The 22548-nt window shown below is 36.6% G+C and overlaps 1 protein-coding gene and 1 long non-coding RNA gene across 2 annotated transcripts; both read left to right on the forward strand.

Moving 5' to 3' along the window:
• The first annotated feature begins 8559 nt into the window (after positions 1-8559).
• On the forward strand, positions 8560-8940 carry LOC145799533 (uncharacterized). Its single transcript, XM_082889122.1, has one exon. The coding sequence runs from the start codon at positions 8560-8562 to the stop codon at positions 8938-8940; it is 381 nt and encodes a 126-aa protein (XP_082745248.1).
• Positions 8941-19043: 10103 nt separating this feature from the next.
• On the forward strand, positions 19044-21873 carry LOC114269696 (uncharacterized). The gene is made up of 3 exons (XR_003631709.2): positions 19044-19538; positions 20170-20247; positions 21078-21873. It is a non-coding gene; the product is annotated as an uncharacterized LOC114269696 (long non-coding RNA).
• The last annotated feature ends 675 nt before the right edge of the window (positions 21874-22548 follow it).

A 22548-nucleotide genomic window follows, 5' to 3' on the forward strand; every position in this document is an offset into this window, starting at 1 on the left:
CTTGATTATTTATCAAATAAAAACAAACATATAAAGATAGCCTTCAAAATCCAAATCCTTCCAAGCTAAGTCCTGGGAGGTAGCTTATCACCTGGACCTGAAAATGATGTTCCCATAAAGGGTGAGCCACAGCCCAGTAGAAATATACTAAACCAAATATAAGCATTGAATAAAGCATTAGTATTTAATAGATGGTTAACCAAGATAATCAATTACATCATTATACAGTCTCATGACACTAATGTCTACAACACGTTTTACTTTCCAACATTATCAATATGACTCAGAACCTGGCCAAACTTACAACAGTGAACTATATATATCATATTCACATTCCTCCAATGTCAACAAACAATTGAGACTCAGGCTCAAATCAAAACACTTCATACTTCCAGTTTGATACACATTTTAGTGCTGTATCAATAAAACACTTCAATATAGATAAGCACACATAAAAGTGATGCTAATGGAGTCCATCCCCTATCTCCTCCCAAACAAAATCCGGTTTAGAGGTCCATCCCCTATCTTCCCCTAAACCGTGGAGTACATCCCTTATCTCCTCCCACACAAAACAATGTATGTAAACACATAACATATACAACACACAATCAATACACATAATGTCTGTATTAATTCAACAGTCAAAATTGATGACTTAATCAATGATTAGTTTCAGTTATCCCTAATCCACATGCAGTGTCTACAACAATCACGACTATCCTCCACCGATAGCCCAAAACAATTATTTCTAGACTTGAAAATAAATATATCAACAATTCAATAGGCAAGTGATTTAAATTATCCAACTACACCATTTAATCAATAAATTCCCCAATTTCATGAATTTAACCAAATTCCCCAATTCCCTTAATTTAATTATACAAATTAATTAATTAATACAACTAGGGTTTTTCCCAAAATTATCAAAGTAACCCCAACATATCAATATACCAAAACTTAGAACAAAACTTATAGAATGGGGTAGAAAATCCCTACCTCGAAGAAAATAACCCGAAAAGAGAAGATGGAAATGAAGACCCAAACTCCAAAGTGCTCCAAACTACCAACAATTCAGATTAAAACGAAGCCCTCGACTCACACACTCTTTTTAATGAAGGATCTAGGGTAGGAACACACCCTAAGTGGATCAAATCTAAGAGAGAAGGTGAGCAGGGTGAGAGAGAAGTCGGACCTTAGGGTTTGGAACCTAAAAAGAAGATGAAAAACTGATCAAAAACCCGCTGCTGCCTATTAAAACTGGAAAGGCTCGCTCGAGCGAAAACTTGGTCGCTCGAGCGACCAGACACAAGAAATACTCGCTCGAGCGAAGAAAATCTCGCTCGAGCCAAGAATGCAATACTACAGGTCTATACTAGACGCAAACTCTCGCTCGAGCGACCAAACCCCGGCTCGAGCGAAGAACCAAAAACAACAGCTCGCTCGAGCGACCAACTCCTAGCTCGAGCGAAGATCCAAAATTCTGGACAGCAACACTTGGTTTCTAAATCCAACCAACCTGAAACAAACCTGCCCAACACATCCTATAACTCCAAATGAGAAAATAAGGGACAACAACAACAATTAAACAATGACAGAATCTACGGAACGTAAGTCCGGATACAATAATCAAATGGGACAAGACCGGGGTCGCTATAACCTCCCCCCCCTTCAAAGAATTTCGTCCCCAAAATTAAGCATAAGTTTTTTGAAAACAGGTTCTTTTTCTTTTTTATAATATGACAATTCATTAGTAAACAACTTGACCCAAAACTGGTCATTTCATCTCTTATCAAGAAGCATCTCATAATGTGTATATAAAACAACATATATTTCAGCCTGCATCCCTATTATGCATTATTCCTTTCAACGTTAGCAATTCCCATATCATATTCATTTGCATGATATATACAACTCATTCAACAATGTAATCAACATATGCAATGTTACACTAAACTTCTATAATGAAGCAAGTTTCAAGATACACCCATTTACCAAAACATACTCAATGTTTTACAACTTAAGACATATGTAAGGCTCTTAAGTTCAACAATATTACAAAATCTGAATACAAAATTACAAATCGATAAACATGTCCGGGTATTTCTGGCGGACTTCCAACTCACGTTCCCAAGTGGCTTCCTCCACTCCGTGATGTTTCCACAAAACTTTGACCAAATGGATGGTTTTGCCTCGCAAAACTTGGTCCCGCCTATCCAAGATCCGAACCGGTCTCTCCTCATACGAGACATCCTCATCAATCACTAAATCGGTCCAATCCAACACATGTGATGGATCCGGCTCATACTTCCGAAGCATACTCACATGAAACACGTCATGTACTCCGGACAGCTGCGGCGGCAAAGCTAAACGAAAGGCAGCCTCGCCAATTCTCTCAAGGATCTCAAAAGGACCAATAAACCGAGGGGACAACTTCCCGCTTTTCCCAAACCTCATCAAACCCCGCCTAGGTGATATCTTCAGAAAGACATGATCACCCACCTCAAACACCAAAGGTCTCCTCCTACGGTCGGCATAAGATTTCTGACGACTCTGTACTGTAACAAGCCTCTTACGGATAAGCTCAACTTTCTCCGTCGTTTCCCTCACCAACTCCGGACCCAACAGAGGTGCATCACCCACCTCGGCCCAACAAACAGGAGATCTACACGGTCGGCCATACAAGGCCTCAAATGGTGCCATACCGATACTAGACTGGAAACTGTTGTTGTAGGCAAACTCCACCAACGGCAAGTGCCTCTCCCACGACCCACTAAAGTCTAGAACACAACCTCGAAGCATATCCTCCAGGATCTGAATAGTACGCTCGGACTGCCCATCAGTCTGTGGATGATAAGCCGTGCTAAACAACTTTAATGTATTTTCCGCAAAAATGAAAAAAAATAAATAAAATCGAATGAACACACAACCAAAGGGGACATATTGATTTTGGTCATTCTATTCGCGAATTTAAGAAATGATTGGTGCTTTTAATTTGTGATAGGTTGATTCAGTATTATTTGATTCGCTGTAGTGGCTTCAACTGATGGCCTTATCTGTGAATAATAATTAATGTTGTGTTTGGTTGGGAAATTTGAAAAAGAAATTGGAAAAGGAAAAGGAAAAGGAAAATGTGTGAAATTAAATAAAATGTAAGTATATTTTATTTACATTTTACTTACTTTTTTCCTTTTATTTTCTAAATCACTTTCTAAATCTCACAATCAAACACAACATAAAGGAATTTTTGATTTGTTTATTATTTAGGTGTATGTTGAAGGATAATTAGTGAAAAAATATATTGGGTGTATTGAGAATAAATTATAACCTTAAATAATTTGATAGTAAATATTGAGAAATTGAGTGTACTAAATTATTTTTTGGGTGCAAATAAAATCCTTTGTTCAATCAGATGGTTTGGCCCTTTTTTGGGCCTACTTTTTCATTTCTTTATTTTTTGAAAATAAGCAGGGGCTTGTGTTTGGGCCTTCTTTGAGTTTGGGCCTGTTTTGGTGATAATAATTTTTGGGAAAATTACCCATAAGTCTTTTCTGAAAAACGTATAATCTATTTAGTCTCATAACCTTTTGTTGATACCCAAAAGTCCTATAACGTTATTCTTCTTCTCTACCTCTTTTGCTCTTTGTGATTTTTGGCGATTGTTGACGGGTAATCATATCTTGCTTCATCTCTTTCTCTTTCCGATATATAGTCACCGGCGACCGACGACTATCATCGATCGGGATTCACTGGCAGCCACCGATCGCCGACTCCTTACTTCACCCTCACCGACGGTAAAGAAGATATATTTCTGATGATGAAGATGAGTAGATCTACTTAGATCTGATGTAGATCTACATCAGATTTGGCTAGATCTAAACAAAAAATAGTTGTCGGAGTACAATCCTCTCTTTATGGATGCCTTTCTCCTTCGATCTTTTATTTTATTTTATACATTTTCTTTGTTATACACTTCTCTTTTTCTGTTCTAATGGAGAAAATTTTCAAGTTCTGAACAAGTAGTTTTTGAGTTTTAGTTACAGGCGGTGAAAACTGTAAAATTTTGCAGTTTCAAATTTTGTTGGTGCTGGAATGAATCATGGTCTAAAACTGTAAAATTTTGCAGTTTCATAACATTCTTTATAACTGTAAAATTTTACAGTTTCATAATATGTTTTTCAGTTTGATTAATAAGGATAAATGCTTAATAGATTTTTGCATCGAAACTGTAACATTTTACAGTTTCAAAACTTACTTTTCAGTTTGATCAATATTGGAGATTATTTGCTTAAACTTTACAAAAATTGAAAAATTGCATATGTTTTTCCCATTGTTGCTTTTTTTGTCGTTTCGTTTTTTTTTTTCTTTTAGTTTATCAATATTTAACACATTTTGCTATGTTTTTTTGCTATAATTTCTCCGTTTATTCTTTTTTTTTCCGGCAATATTCTAGATATTCCGATGAGTCTCCAGTGATGTTCTTAACTTCCAGTGAACATTCTGAACATTCCGGCGACTTCCATTAATGTTCTTAACACTCCGGTGAACTTCCGGCGATACTCTGGCGATACTTCGACGACTTTCCAGTGATGTTTAACATTCTGACGAGTCTCCGGTGACCATTTGATGGAAGTCCGACGGTAGTAAGATATAATTGCGTCTGTAAATTAAAAAAAAAAATAGGATTTTTTGGTAACAATTAAAAATGTATAGGACTAATTAGTGCAAGTGTTTTGTTTGAGAATTAGATGGGTCTTGAACTTTATATATGAGACTTATTGGTAAGTTTCCTATAATTTTTTTGGAGAACTGATGAAAAATCCTATTAGGCAAATGAGTGCACCATTAAGTCATCTTGACTTTTTAGTGTATCAAAAAGTTTTGTTGACTAATTATTTTCACAAATTTTTTTTTAATTTTTTTTAGCGACGTTTTTATAAAAAGTGTCACTAATTGTTAGGTTTTAAAGACAGTTTAAAAAATTCATCATAGAAAAACGTCATTAATTGTCATTTTTAGCGACAGATTCATAAATCGTCACAAAAAGTCTTTAAATCCAACTGTTAGAACTTTTTGATCTACAAACACTCATGGGATTTAATTGTGCACAAGTCCTTTTATATATATATATATATATATATTATTCACTCGTGTGAATTATTAATCCATAATTTATATATATATATATATATAAAAAGAAAATTGGGCCAACTTATGCACTGTGCTCGTGGCGGGAAACAAAGGCACTTTCAACACCAATTTAACATAATATAAGGTATCAACTCAATTTTCATGGTTTTTAATTTAGACAAAACACAAATAATTGCATATTCTCATCCAACCATGGCATTAAATCATATACAATCTAAACACATTTATCAGTGTTCCACAATCCTAAATTTTACTCATCAAAAAAATAAATACAATCCTAAATTTAGACTATAAAACAACAAATAAAATAATTATACTTGTCTATGCCACTGCCATAAAATATGTTAAAAGTGATACACCTAGAGGGCTTCTAAACCAATTGCACTTCCTTAACCTTTGTGAATGAGAGATTGGAGATTCAAGTCTCAAAATCGAATTGCACTTCCTTAACCTTTGTGAATAGGAGATTGGAGATTCAAGTATCACACGTAGCGAGATAGGGTGAAAATGTTTCATTAGTTTTTATTTGTACCACTTGCCACCTATTGTGGAACCTGCTCCACCGATTAGTGGCTTCTTTCCTCGCATCTTTAAGAATATCACTACCTTCCACAAATATTTAAAAAGTAATATATGTCAAGGGCTTCTAGTCAAGTAGCACTTCCTCAACCTTTGCGTATGAAAAATTGGGGGTTTCGCTGAAAGCAAGATGGAGTTCAAAATTTTCATTAGTCTCTATTTGCACCATTAGTCACCTATTGCGAGACTCGTCTCGCTACTTAGCGGCTCTCCTTTCTTATATATGTAAGAGTACACTAAATATATAAACTGTATTTTGCATCTTAAAAAAAAATTATTATAAAAGTCATCTAAAATAAATAATATAGTCATACACAAATATTTAAAAAATAATATGCAGTCATTAAAAATAAATATTATAGTTAGAGGCTACAGTGAATTTAAAACAAAAAAACACAACACAACACACAAAAGCCAACGCACTGCCATTTTGCTTTATTGAGAGTGAAAGTCCGTCAAACATCAATAATGCATTGAGACACACAACCAATTCATTCAAAGATGTAAACCTGCACATCTTGAATGAAAAAAAAAAAAAAAAAAAAAAAAAAAAAAAAACCGGCACATCAAAAAAATTCAAATGTAATAAAAAAAAAAAAAGTGCAAATATGCACCTAAAATTGTAGATGCTTACTTACTAACTAACCAAGTAAAGAAATACTTTGTCAATGATACAAGACTTCAATAAAAATAAAATTTGGGCTTGGGCTGGACATAAATTTGATTAAATGAGTTGAGATTATTTTAGACAAACTTTTTAACCAATAAATTAATTTTTAAGTCACAATCAAATGATAATCATGTAAAATGTGACATTGGGAGTACCCAAATATATTTGTTTGGTTTTATTTTTTAAAAACTATTTTTACATGGTTTTCTTTTATCTTTAGTAAAAAAATTTCATATCATAATCAAATTTTATTATTTATTATTTTTTAGATGTACCTAATCTACATGCTTTTAAAAAGTTAAAAAAAAAGGACTAAAATTCAAATAAAAAAATTGCTAAAAACAAAATAAAACTCAAAAAAAAAAAACTTGTGCGTTTTTAGACGAGTTTTCTTTCATCCTTAGTGAATTTTGACTATAGTATGAATTTTTTTAAATTAAAGATTAAAAAAAAATAGGGCAAATTACACTTTCCCTCAAATTTGCAAAAAAAAAATACAATAAATTTCACAACTTTAACATAGTTACATTAACACATTTTTAGTAAGTCTATACAGAATGAAACTGATGCAAATAGTATAAAGATACAAATATAAAAAATGTATGATATATATTTCATTATTAAAGAGATAACAATATCACTTTTATATCCAAATGACTAATGAATTTCTTATCGAAAGGGACTAAATGTTGTGTGAATTAAAATTTTGAAAAAAAAATTAAATGTAATTATGTCAAATTTGTGTCATTTACTATATTTTTTCTAAATTTTCATGAGAGGTTACTATATTTTATCCTAATTTTTAAAAAATTAAACCAAATATAGTCGCATTACTTGTTTAAGTATACTTGAGATTCTCAATAAAAAAGTTAAGTTGGAAGAATTTTTTTTTGAAGAAATTACAAATCAAGTGTATTTTTGAAAAATAATTATATACACATGAAAAAATTTATGACTTTAATAATTAAATTTTATTATTAATACTAGGCTGATTTGTTTTTTCTCTCTTTTTTTATCTCTAATTATCTGGAAGAACAGTTGTGAGAATTAGTAGATGATTGGGAACCAAACATTTTAATCAAAAAAAAAAAATTAAAAAAAAAAATTAAAAAGTCACAACAAATTATTAAATTATTTTTTTGACTTTTATATAATTTTTTCTTAAAATATTAAAAAGTGACTAAAAAATCAAACTTTCCAACCAGTACATACACCCAGCAGCATCTACAGCCAGCCAGATCACACCCGTTGAGAATAATGGAGCACATGTTCTCGCCCAAATATCTTACTATAATTCAAGAAAAATGACAAACTCAGTGAACTTTTCACAGTAAGTGGGATTCTTTGCTTCCACTTTTCTTGTTGTTTTATTTATTTATTTTTTTACTTCAAACTCTTTAGGTTTAATTTTTTATTTTTTATATTTTTTGTCTTCAGTAAAAGAAAAAAAAAAGAGAAATTATATATAGTGAGAGTTTAACCTTTTTAATAAAATAAATTTTTAATTTTTAATTTTTTCAATTTAAATTCTCATATTTTGATTTGTTTTCAATCTGAATCATTTGTCTATTTTCAATAAATAAAATTAATTGAAAAATAATATTTGAATCATTAAACTCAATTAACGTATATATAAAATATTTAAAATACTTTTTTTTTCTTTCAGTTTAATGATAAAAATATTATTTTTTTACCGATTTTACTTAACGAAAATAGACAGATAATTTGTTGAAAATATTAAAAATATATCCCAAGATTGATGGGATAGATAAGGAAGTAAATAGGAGAATGATTGGTGGCCACAAATTCTGTGGCTCAAATGGTCCGAAACTGTCAAAACAACGTCGTTTTGCACCCAAAACGACGTCGTTTTGGGTGTTTTGAGCCATTTGAACAACAGAATTTGTGACCCCCTAGCATTGCTAGAAGTAAATATGTATTTTTAGTGGTAAATGTTCGTATTCCAAGAATAGATTAGCACTGTTAGAGTTATTGTAGGATACCTCTTGTACAAATAGGTGATCCACGATTGAATGAAATTAATCTCTTTTGAAGCCAATACTTTTTCTTTTCCTAGTTTTACATGGTATCATAGCAAGGTTGAAAAGCCCTAGCCTTCTACCTTTCTTTCCTGTTTTTTTTTTTCATTACCACTTCTAATCATGGTGAACGAGCAAACTTTTTCTGATGGCAGTAAGATTGACCTTGCCAATTCTTTTTTTCTCCACCATTCTAATCATCTCGGAATGGTGCTTGTTTCCAAACCCCTCAATGGGGATAATTATTCAACATGGTGTCGAGCCATGTCCATCTCTTTGAATGCGAAATCCAAGTTGGGTTTCGTTAATGGTACTGTTGCCATACCATTGGAGAAGACTAAGCCGGACAATTACGCATCTTGGAGACAGTGCAATGACATGATCCTCTCCTGGATCCGTAATTCTCTTACGCCAGATCTTCCTGATAGCGTAATCTACTCCAACACTGCCCAAGAAGTGTGGGAGGATCTCCGTGACCATTTTTCGCAAAGAAATGCGCCATGAATTTTCCAAATTAAAAGAGATATTGCCTATCTCACTCAAGGTCAGTTGACTATTGCAGCTTATTACACCAAGCAGAAAGGATTGTGGGATGAACTTGGCTCGTATCAAGCCACTGTTTGCACTTGTGGGGCAAACCATCAAAGACGCAAACTCATGCAATTTCTGATGGGGCTCAACGAATCCTACAACGCTATCCGAGGATAGATCCTCTTAATGAATCCATTGCCTAATGTGACAAAGGCTTATTCAAATATTGTTCAAGAAGAAAAACAACGCAGTTTAGGTATTCCACGTAAGATACCAGAGACAACAGCAATGGTTGCTCGTAGAGATGAGCCGACCATGCTAATTTTTCGGCAAAGCTCTATTTCACGTTCCAACAATCGCAAACTATTGGAAGTTACATGGCTATCCGCCAGGACATCCCAAACATCATTCAACCAAATCTGTTCAAGGAAGAAATTGTCCCAAGTAGTTCAATGGCAACCATTCTTCAGCAAATAATGTGAATGATGGACCAACCATGCAGGAAATGCAATCGGTGATGCATGGGCTCTTTGATTCACAATTCCAGCAGATACTGTCTATTATGAATGGTAAAGAAACCACATCATCTGCTCATCCTCAAGCCCATACCGCTGGTGTTCCTTCAGGTTTGTCATCCGTTCCATCACGTCTTCATCAATTTATTATTGATAGTGGAGCCACTAATCACGTCACTTCTTTACCAAATTTACTTGTCAATAGTTGCCCAACCACATCATTGCTGCCAGTTATCATGCCGAGTAGAGAATCGACACCAATTATCTCTACAGGAACTTTACCTTTAACTTTAGATTTTTCTTTGACAAATGTGGTCAGTGTACCATCTTTTAAAGTAGACTTTTTTTTTTTTGATCAGCGAAGAAAAGGAAACTTTATTGATGAAAACCGAGTAAGGGAATACATCAATAAGGGAGAAGAGGAGGGGGAAGGGGTAGGGGAAAGATGGTGAGTTGGTGAGTAACCAACCACAATCAACAAACCCAACCCACAATACAACCAAAATCAGACACATGCCAAAGCCAACACCATCTTTCCCTCTGCTGGAACATCCAGCAGCAGACCACACACGGTGGTTGGTTAGCATCAGCAAGGGCAAATGCACTGCTGCCCAGACCAGAACCAAGCAGGCCTCTGCACTGCCATGACAGATCCGAAGCTGGTACCTACCACTCTGCAATTAAGCTGCATACATACCAATCTGCTTCAAAACCATCTGCTAGCATTCTGCATAATAACATAAGCTTCACCTACAGATAGCTGCAGACCAGACTTGTACAAACAAATCTGCTACTTCCCACACTGCTACCACTCTGCATAATGACAGACCAAGCACAACCTACGAAATACAACCTCTCACCTGCTTCAAATTTGCGACAATATCATGCACAGTGTAATTCACCCCTTTAACATATGACTTGATCCATAATGCAATTCTTACTTTCAGTAGCTCTACTATCTGTGCAAAATCTGCACTACCATTGTTAAATAAGCATTCATTCCTAAGTTTCCATAAGGACCAAAGCATGGCCAAAGGGACCACCTTCCAAATGTTGAACTCCTTCTTCCTGAATTTCATACCAGACCACCAGTCAAGCAAAATAGCCACAGATCCTGGTGTTACCCACTGCACTTCCCACCAGTTTACCAACGCAGACCATAACTTCCATACCAATGGGCATAAAAGCAACACATGATTTATGGTTTCTACCTCTGCTTTGCAAAATACACAAAGTGGGCTGACATTGGCAGGTATAGCTCCAATCCTTTGCATGAATTCTGCTGTTTTAAGTCTCCCTTTCCAAGCTAACCAAGTGAAGAACTGAGCCTTCGGGGGGGCTGCATTTTTCCACAGGAACTTAGAAATGGAAACTGTGGGTCCATTAACTAATTCCAACCTTTTCCACATTGATGCCACAGAGAATACTCCAGAATTACTTGCTCTCCACAAACAGTGATCCTCAGTTAGAGGATTTAGATTAGGTACCTCTGCTAGTAATACATTTAGCCTATGAACTTCCTCCTCCTCCCAAGCTAAAAGTGATCTTCTAAATGCCAACTTCCAATCACTGCCCGGCCCTTTCCGGTGGTAAAAAAATTGCAAGGAACCTTCCTTCTCCACTGATAGACTAAATAGTCTAGGAAATTCACACCTAAGACTCATATCATTGAACCATCTATCCGTCCAAAAATGGATTCTTTCCCCATTTCCCCAAATAATCCTGAAATTTTGTGAGAAAAACTCTGCCGCTACACTATTTGCGGAAAGTAATGATACAATGTCCTTCCACACTGTAGATACCATTGCAGCTGGCACTGTTTCTGGTTTCCACCTGCCCCCATTCCCCCCATATCTGCTACATACCACCATTTTCTATAGTGACTGTTGTTGATGACCATACCTCCACCACCATTTTAACATTAAACAGATGTTAACATCACTGAGACTTCTCACACCCAACCCCCCTTGGTCTTTACTTTTACACACCTCTTTCCATTGGACTAAGTGAATTTTCCTTTGAACTTCCGAACCACCCCACAAGAAGTTTGATTGAATCCTATCAATTGTTTTAGCAACACCAATAGGCAATTTGAAAATAGATAGAAAATACACTGGAAGATTTGACAATCCAGACTTAATTAGGGTCAATCTACCGGCAAAAGACAAGAATCTCCTCTTCCAAGATGCTAATTTCTTTTTAAACTTCTCCACCACTGGTTTCCAAGTACTTTTTTTCCTTGGGTTGGCCCCTAAGGGTAAGCCAAGATATGACAAAGGTAGACTCTGGCTAAGGCAATTAAGGTTGTTAGCAAACTCCTTAACTAACTCCTCTCCCACCCCAATTCCACAAACAATACTTTTATGAAAATTAATCTTGAGGCCTGACATGACTTCAAAACACCTCAAAATTCTTTTAAGCACCTTGATTTCATCCCAATTGGCTTCACAAAATATAATAGTGTCATCTGCAAATTGTAAATGAGAAATTATGAAGTCTTGATGGCCAACTGAAGCTCCTCTGATCATCCCCTGTTCTTTGGCTCTCTCTAACAGAATATTTAGTCCTTCTGCAACCATAGTAAAAAGGAAAGGCGATAGTGGATCTCCTTGCCTTAAACCCCTCTGAGGAGAGAACTCTGCTGTGGGTGACCCATTTACAAGCACTGAGATCCTTGACGTAGAAATACACGACCTAATCCAACCCACCCATTTATCTCCAAACCCAAAATTTTCCATCATTGACAACAAAAACTCCCAGTTAACTGAATCATAGGCCTTCTCAAAGTCCAATTTAAGAATGATTCCTTTTTTCTTGGTCTTTCTCCACCAATCCACCACTTCATTAGCAATTAAGACCCCATCAAGGATGCATCTACCCGAAAGAAAGGCTGTTTGAACCTCTCCTATGAGTTTTGGGAGCACTTGTCTTATTCTTCTGGACAACACTTTAGCCAACACTTTATAAATCGAGCTAACCAAACTTATAGGCCTAAAATCACTCAAGTCTAGTGGGTTCTTCTTTTTAGGAATCAAGGTAATGAAAGAGCTGTTTACCCCTTTAGCCAACTTCCCATTACGATGAAACTCTTGGAACAACTGCATGAACTCACCTTTCATTATAGACCAACACTTTTGAATGCAATGCAGGTTGAAGCCATCAGGTCCAGGAGCTTTATTCCCATCACAATCTTGAATGGCTGCCCAGATTTCTGCTTCACTAAAATTAGCCTCTAGCACTTCCTTTGAATCCACATCAGTAATGGCCAAAAAGGACCTTGCCAACTTAGGCCTACTCTCCCAGCTTTCAGCAAAGACCCTTGTAAAATAATTCTCCACTACTTGCTTCACTATGCTTGGGTCTTCCACCGCAACACCATTTACCTGAACTGAGTCCAATAAATTTTTTCTCTGCCTGTTGCTTGCCATCAAGTGAAATAGTCTAGTATTTTTATCCCCATTTTGTGCCCATGACATTCTAGATTTTTGTAGCCACATCCTCTCTTTGCTTCTACTTAGCTGCCAAACTTGACTTCTGATTTCACGTCTTCTATTCACCTCTGATTCCAACAAGGATCTAGATTCCGCCTTCAAGTCCCACTCATGAAGTTCATCTTCAGCTTGTTTAAGTAGATCATCAATATTACCAAAGACCTCCATATTCCACCTACGCAGATACGCTCTCAGTCTTTTGAGCTTAATCATGATTCTGAAACTTGCCCATCCCTGAATCTGTACCTCCTCCCAGACCTTCTCCACTTCCTTCTTGAACTGAGGATGTGATGTCCAAGCATTAATAAACCGAGAAGGTTTTGGCCCCCAATCCCTTCCATCCTCCATTAGCAAAACTGGACAGTGATCTGAAATGACTCTAGGCAATCCCCATTGTTTAAATTTGTACCTCTCCAACCAATCAGGATCAAGCAAAAACCTATCAATCCTACTCCACCTCTCCCCATCCAATGCATTACACCATGTGAATAGTCTACCATGCATATTCAGATCAATTAATTCCAAGCTCTCTATAAAATTGTTAAAATCTTTCATACCCCTTTCCCTTCTTGAGCAACCTTTCCTCTCACTCATAGCTCTAATCTCATTAAAATCACCACCCAGACACCAAGGGTTAGGATAAGAGAGTTTAAGTTTTACAAGACTCTCCCAAAGTTTCCTCCTCTTCAATGCATCAGTCGGGGCATAAATATTGCAAATAACACAATGAAATGATTGAGATAAGATACCTGCGAGAAGAATGAAGTTCCTGGAACTGCAGCAATCTACCAATTGAAAAATTTGGGTGTTCCAAATGCAAAGGAGGCCACCTGCACTTCCTTCTGAACCCACCTCCATAAATCCCATATCATCCACGGGCCATAAGGATTTGACAAAATTTCCATCAATAGCTTCTCTCTTAGTCTCCTGCAACATCAAAACATCTACTAATTTTGCTCTCACCAAAGCCTTAATTCTACTCCTTTTTTCAGGTTTTCTAAGCCCCCTAACATTCCAAGACATGATCTTCATTAAACAATCTTCAACACAGCCTCTATTCTCCTACATTTTTTCAGCAGCTTAATCTGCCTTTACTCTTCCTTCAGCTCTTTCCATATCTTTCTCCTCCAGCTCCATTATTTTAGTCACCACTTCCTCTTCCTTCCCGTCACAGTTGAGCCCTAATGCCTTCCCGACCTCAATCGTAGCTTGGGCCTCCTTGAGTATCTTTCTTCTCCTTTGGGAACTGCTGTTTTGTGACGCTTGTAAAGACATAGCAGCTGCTGCCGCTCGAAGGATCACTCCACCTCTAAGACAATTGTTGAATAGGATCCCTTTCTGTTTTGGTTGACCACCGTGTTTCACTCTTTCTTTCCCCTTTTCACTGCCTTTCCTCTTCAGGTCAGTCTTCCTTCTTAATCTAGCCTGAGCTTGCTGATATGGGCCCCCTTTCTCGTGATTAACTTGCTGAACTACAGCTTCCTCTACCGCCAGAAACTGTGATTGGGCTATGCAATCACTTAGATTAGAATTAGCTTCCCATCTTGGCCCATTAATTATGAGCTGAACTTGGGCTCCATGTAGCACCACTTCTAGATTTATGTTGGGCCTGCCGCACTCCAACCCAGATGCACTACACATAAAACCTTTGTTGCCTTCCAGATTTTCCACCCGTTGCTTTATCCCATTCTCCGCAGCCCTTGAGCAGACCGCCTGCACCATCCTTTCTTTCCCTAGAGCACGCTCAGTTACTTTGTCAGCTACTCCAGACATGCAATGATGGCCTCCATCCACCGCTACCAAAGCTCTGTCGGCTGTGTGTGTTCCATTGGTTGACATGTCCTCAGTTTGTGCCACATCATCATCATCATTGTCCTCCTCTGCAACTGAACTGACTTCACCTTCATCCCCACCTTTAACACCTTTAACACCATTAACAGCTACCTCTGCATGTACATGATCAACTTGATGCCTGCGTTTGGACAAGTGTTCACTCTCATTGTGCATATTGGATTCCAATACTTCATTTTTCTGGCAGCTATAGCCACCATTGCATTGACAGATACTGGCTAATGGCTCTTCGAACACTCGCACTTGATACTCCCTCAAATTTCCTACTAGTGTAATTACCGTATTAATGGGCTCCATCCTTTTTGTAATAATCCTAACTTTACCGAACATAAAATGTTGGCCTCCTACTGTATCTGCATCATACTGGACCACTTCTCCCCATACCTTGCCAATGGCTTCAAAAGTTTTGATACTCCAGAGATTGAGAGGAACTCCCACACAAGTGAGCCAGATACATCTGTCACATTCCAAAAACTTCCTTTCTTCCCATTCAAATACTTCATCACTCCAGTCGTGAATCCACTCCTCCATCTTTGCTCTTTCTTCCTTCATCTGATGGTTGGAGCTGAATGATAAAATTGCTACCCTTCCTCCTACTTGTCTAACTACTACTTCCTTACCAGTCCTCTTATAGATCTCCTTTTGAAAGTCAGGAAAGGAAAAAAATGCTTTGAGCTTGACGAGAACACTATCGTATAACCACCCATTCCCAGCCTCCACAGCTCGAATTGAGATGTTTTGTTTTCCATATTCTCCACCATTTTTACCTCCAGTTTGAACTACTTCTGCGTATGACTTGCCTTTGATTCCCATGATAGGTTGGATGGGGATCCCCTGCTTGTTCTGCGCCATGCCTCCCTGTTTAGCATTTGTTAGCATCTGTCTCCTTTGATTGTACTTGCTGTACTCAGCCAACTTTACTCTCAAGGCCCTGTTATGACACCATAATCCATCCGCTTTTGTCACTGCCACCTCTGCGGCCACCGTGCAATCGTACCTAACAAATCCAAATCTTAATCTTGTAGTTTTCCTCCTTTTCAATGGTATGAATACATCATTCACAACTCCAAACTTGCTGAACAGATTAAATAGATCTGAAGGGGTCATAGCCTCTGGTACTTCATCCACGAAAAGAGAGACCAAATCATTCATCCTTGATCGACCAGTTTGCAGACCCATCCTCCGTTTTTTAAGAACCGGCTTCCACCCTCCATCATTCATCTTTGCCTTCAGTATCTTTTAAAGTAGACTTGATGTTAGTTAGTCGAATCGACACCAATTATCTCTACAGGAACTTTACCTTTAACTTTAGATTTTTCTTTGACAAATGTGCTCAGTGTACCATCTTTTAAAGTAGACTTGATGTTAGTTAGTCGAAGGAAAATGTTTGAGAGCCACAATTTTTGTGGCCACAATGGCTTAAAACTGTTAAAATGACGTCGTTTTGGGTGCAAAACATGTCAAACCGATGTCGTTTTGACAATTTTGAGCCATTGTGGTCACAAAAATTGTGACCCTCTAGCATTGTTGTTAGTCAAATTACCAAAAATCTCAAATGTTCAGCGACTTTTTTCCCTTCTTGGTGTATTTTGCAGGACTTGACAACGCGGATGACGATTGGTTTGGGTAGACAACCAGACGGACTCTATTACTTGGTTGTTTTCACTCTAGAGAAACCCCACCTTAGACGGCCCTTAGCAGTCACCACATGTAATTCTCCATGTCCTCATGATTCCTCATCCACCACCATCTGGCATCGTCAATTGGGCCATTTATCTTCTGCAAGATTAGATTTTATGGCCAAGAATTTATTAAATTTTCCTTTCCAGTTCAATAAGCTATGTGATGCTTGTGCTCTTGCCAAGCAGCGTTGTTTACCATTCACTATCAGTAGCATTTCGTCTATTCGACCATTTGAATTAATCCATTGTGACATTTGGGGTCCTTATAGAATTTCTTTTTTTTTTTTTTTGTCCTGGTGCTAGATATTTTTTAACTATTGTGGATGACTATTCTCGCTTCACATGGGTTTTTTTTATGCAACACAAAAGTGCCACATAGACTTGCCTTAACACTTTGGTACCACAATTGCCAACATTTGTGTTGATAATGGCTTAGAATTTTTTGCTATGCGAGATTTTTTTCGAACCCATGGCATCATTTACCAACACTCTTGTACTTATACCCCCCAACAAAATGGGGTTCTAGAATGTAAACATGGCCATATTCGTTCGTCTGCTCGTGCTCTTCGTTTTCAATCCTCTCTTCCCATTCATTTTTGGGCAGAATGCGTCCTCATCGCTGTTTATCTTCAAGTTTTTAGGTGCCTTGCATATGCCACTGATGTGCTCGCATCCCATAAGTTTGCTCCACGAGCCAAATGTTGTGTTTTCCTTGGTTACCCGGATGGATAGAAAGCTTATAAACTTTATGACCTTGCCATCCACAAAATTTTCACCAGTCGTGACGTCGTCTTCCATGAATCTGTTTTCCCTTATGAGAACCCCTCTAGTCCACCCATCTCTTCCTCTCCCATCCCGGTTCTACCTTATTGTGTATCCGACCTTTCCGGCTCTCTTTCCACCCCAACGTTTCCACCATTCCCTGATTTGCAGTCACTATCACCTTACCCGGTGCTGCTCGTGGCTCCTTTAGACCTGATTCCGTCCCCGGCCTCATTTCCTATTTGTGTCAACCCCCATAGCTCCACTGCCCTTCTCCTTCACAGCCCTTGCATTGTTCTGAGCGCACTCATTCGCGTCCCATTCAATTACAAGACTATGCTTGCAATCAAGTATTGTCTCCCTCACCAGTGTTGTCTTCGTAGTCTGGTCCCTCAACAGGCACGCGGTATCCTCTTTGCAATTATTTATCTGTTCATCATCTCTCACTACCACCTAGATTATTTGTTGCAACTCTCACTTAGGTTGTTGAACCTACATCTTATGCAGATGCTGCTTCTCATTCCCACTGTTGTGACGCAATGCAATCTGAATTAACAGCTTTAATACTTGGTCTCTTGTTCCTCTTCTCCCGGCCAAACACCCCATTGACTGTTAGTGGATTTACAAAGTCAAGTGACACTCTGATGGCTCCATTAAACGTTATAAAGCCTTGCTTGGTCACGAAAGGTTATACACAACTGGAGAGTACTAATTATCATGACACCTTTTCTCCCACTACTAAGATGGTTACTGTTCGCTGTTTGCTGGCTCTAGCGGCTGCCCAACATTGGTCCATTCATCAACTTGATGTTCACAATGCTTTCCTTCATGGTGATATTCATGAAGAAATTTATATGTCTCCACCTCCTGGTCTTAGGCGACAAGGGAAGAACTTGGTATGTCGCCTTCATAAATCATTGTATGGCCTCAAGCAAGCTTCTCGTCAATGGTTTGCTAAGTTCTTTACAGCTATTCATGCCGCCTGGTTTGTTCAATCCAAAGCAGATTATTCATTATTTACATGTCAGAATGGCAAGTCTTTTACAACATTGTTGATCTATGTTGACGACATCCTTATAGCGGGTAATGATTTCACTGCCATATCTGCTCTTAAAGGAGTTTTTGCATAGTCGTTTCCGCATTAAAGACTTAGGAGATTTGAAGTATTTTCTAGGAATTGAAGTATGTCGTTCAAAAAGAGGCATTTCCATCTCTCAGCGAAAATATACTTTGGATATTATAAAGGATGATAGATTGTTGGGTGCTAAACCAGTAGACTTTTCCATGGAACAAAGGCATGAGAATTACTTAGAGATCCATCTCAATATAGGCGGCTTGTTGGACGCCTAATTTATTTGACTATTACACGGCTCGATATCACTTATTCAGTAAATGTGTTGAGTAGATTCATGCATGAACCACATAAATCGCATATGGAAACGGCCTTGCATGTTTTACGTTATCTGAAGTGCAGTCCATGATAGGGTTTATTTTTTCCTTCTCAGAATGATTTATCATTGCAAGCTTTTTTAGATTCTGATTGGGCTGGTTGCCCTACAACTCGTAGACCAACCGCGGGCTATTGTGTTTTCTTCGGATCGTCTCTTGTTTCCTGGAGGACAAAAAAGAAAAAGACGGTATCTCTCTCTTCAATGGAAGCCGAGTATAGGGCAATGATGGGTACATGTTGTGAATTCTTTTAGTTACATTCATTGTTGAAAGATCTGCGCATATCACATCCGAAACCAGCAGTATTACATTGTGATAACAAGGGGCCTTTCATATAGCAGCCAATCTTGTTTTTCATGAAAGGACCAGACACATTACAATATTCCTAACTTTTCATCTAGAGCCAAACACACTCCTATGTTAAACTCCATTTAGGATATCTAAACCCAACTCCAAACTTGATGGTAGGTGTGACCAAACACCCCATTTCAACACAAAAAAAAAAAATAGAAGTGCAGATTTTTTTTTCTTCATTGTCTTCATTCTTCATTCTCTAACTTCTCTCTACTTTCTCTCTCATTTTCCTTTACTTTCTTGGAGGCCAAACACCACACCTTTGCTCCACCCTTACACCACCACCTTAACCCACCATCTCCACCACCTCCGACCACCTTATCTCGCCGGAAAAAGGGTCCGGTCGGCCACTCCTTAAATCCATCCGAAAATAACACAATAGAAGCACCAACTCTAGATTTTTCTTAATCTTTTGAAGAATCAAAGCATGGGATTTATTTTCTTGATGGATTAGAGGCTTGTAATTGGTAAGAATCTTTCTCTAAAAGTTTAGTTTAAGGTTTCACATATTTTGAGTTAGAGATGATGAAATTTTTGTGTTTTAGATCTATTATGATTTAGGGTTTGATTGTTGAATTTTATACTCTCAATTAGTTTCCATGAATGTTTTACATGTTAAAAAAAAAATGGTCAATTTGATGGTTGATTTGGAGATTAAGATTTTGGGTTAATCTAGGGTTTGAATGTAATGTAAAAATTGGAGATTTTGGTGTTAGGGAATTTATATGTTGAAATTGATTTGATAAATGGTGGATTGGGTATCGCTATGTTCTATGGAGGAATTTTATAAGTGATTGAAGAGATTTTACTTAAGTTGTTGAGTTTATACAAAAATGTTGATTTTTGACTTTTGTAGTAAATTGATGGTGGTATTGTGCATATAAATTGATTGGATATTTAAAAAGTTACTAACTCAAAGATGTTCAAAGGATGGGTGTTATGGAGATTGGATAAGTTATTTGTTTGGGTGACTTAAAGTTGGAGGAGTTCTTTAGCTTGCCATTCCTTAGCATAATTTTATTTAGGATCATTTTTGTAGATGTTGTAATTTTCATTGAAAGCTTTTCCTAATTTGAGATCCTATTTACTAATTGTTAGGATTGGAGGAAGGCATCTCTACACCTCTTGAAAATTAATTTGTAGAGTTTCAAATCTACACTTTTGCTATTTTTGGAGGTGAGTATACTTACCATGGAAATTACCTTACCTCTATCTTTATTACAAAGTTTGAAAATAATTTTTGAATTAAAGGAAGTGAATGATACATTTCATCATGATATATGTATAAAAAGAAAATCTATAAATTTATTGAGGCCAAGGGTTGAGTTTTAATAAAGATATGATTTCATTTGTATAATGAAGCAGTAATTTTTTTATGAGAATTTTTTTAAGTTGAGTCTTTCAAATTTTATGATGATGATGATTGAATGACAGTGAAATGTTATGTGAGGGTATTTATTTTATTGATCATATAACCGAATATAGCCTTTGGGGCCACAAGGGCCAAAATGCTTTGGGGTCCTGGGGACCGAAATGTTTTAAGGACCATAAGGGTCGTTGTATGTATAAGGGGTCCCGGGGACCGAAACATTGAAACAAGAATTGAAGTGCTACGATGACATGAGCTATGTTCCTATGGTTATGTTTTGGGTAACGGTACCGTCACCACCTAAGTCGCGAGGTAACGCGACCCTAAGGCTATGTAGTGGATTGTATGACGGACAGGAAATCTTAATGTATTGAAAAGTTATATTTTTGTTTACTTTCATTATCCAAATATATTTTTTTCTGCCTTATGAGATTCCTTGGAAAAATCTTGATAACGTTTTATGAAAATTGTATTTCATCATTTTTATTTTTATTTTGTATAAATTTAAGTCCAATTAAGCTCTTATGTTTAGTATCTTTATTTTGAACCCTATTGGTAGGAGCAAGTTTTATAACTCCATGGTATTGGTATACTCATTGGGCTTTAGCTCATTCTTTTAAATAATTTTTTTTTTCAGATTCATAGACTTTTGTGTGACTCGCCTCAACTTGGAAGACTAGAATTTTTTTGAAGGATCACAGGTGGGCATCTTGTGGTTGAGGTTTTGCTTAGGGTCATTCTAGGATGTAAGCTTACCCTTTTTTTTTATGAAGGAGGTTGATTATAAATATTGCTTATGAAGTTGGATGTATTGATGGATTCGTGATTAGTATGTATTATATTTTTTTAGGAGGAAATGCTTAGGAACTATCTTGTAGCATGATAATACTTTTTTGTCTTTGAATAGATCATCTCATATATATTAGGCAATTGTAAGGTCTTATGTACTTTTGGTGATGTGGTGATGTGATGTAAGAATTATACAGGAATTGTGGTGTAAAGGTGCTATAGCGTTTGAGGTGCACCCTCTTGGCAGGGTTTTGCCTTGCCAAGATTGGGTCGTTACACACATAGAAATAGATTGTCACTTTATTCGCGACAAAATACAAGATGGTTCGGTTGTCACCAAATATGTTGCTTCAGCAAATCTGCTTGCGGACGTGTTCACCAAGCCTTTGGGAAATGATGCTTTATTAACCATGATACGTAAGTTTGGAGTTCTTGACATCCACTCTCCAACTTGAGGGGGAGTGTTGAAAAGATTAAAGATTTATCCCAAGATTGATGAGATAGATAAAGAAGTAAATATGTATTGTTAGCAGTAAATATCTATATTCCTAGAATAGATTAGCACTGTTAGAGCTATTGTAGGATACCTCTTGTACAAATAGGTGATCCACAATTGAATGAAATTAATCTTTTTTTAAACCAATACCTTTTCCTAGTTTTACATAGTTTGGATTGATAAAATTCATAATTCAAAATTTATTTTATTATAAGGTTCAAATCTTAAGATTCTTTTATGGGATAATTAATGAAACATCCCTCTCCAACTCTTAGTAGTAGGAGAGATCCGATATATTTTTTTTCTTATTAGTTAAGATTTCTCAATAATATTATTAAAAAAAAATTCAACTCGTCACAAAAAAAAAAAATAAATTAAGTTGTGAGTTTCACAACCAAACACTGCCAACACCTCTAAGAATCATACAATCATATATTTTTACATTTAGAAGTGAACTTCGCATCTTCCTATGATTAGTAGAAATTCATAGAATTAATGTTGAGGCAATGTCCATTCATTATGGGTGACGATAATTAATTGTAAAGTCATTTTCATAATTGTCACTCTAGGTCATAACTTTTTAAAATAATAATCTTACACTTCATTCTTTTGAGCTGAAAGAGAAAACAACAATTTCAAATATTATATTAGGGAGTGTTTGATAACATAATTTAGCATTTAAAACTAAATTGATTGAGTGATAATCAATTAAGTCTGTTTGATAATCATAATTGATATCACTTAAAAATTTAAGTGCTTCTTAAAATGTAGGCTAGAATTTAAAAAAAAAATTAAGTCATATAAAACTTGCTTAATTATGACT

This window comes from Camellia sinensis, chromosome 9, assembly GCF_055761805.1.
Source record: "Camellia sinensis isolate YWXY chromosome 9, ASM5576180v1, whole genome shotgun sequence".
NCBI lineage: Eukaryota > Viridiplantae > Streptophyta > Magnoliopsida > Ericales > Theaceae > Camellia > Camellia sinensis.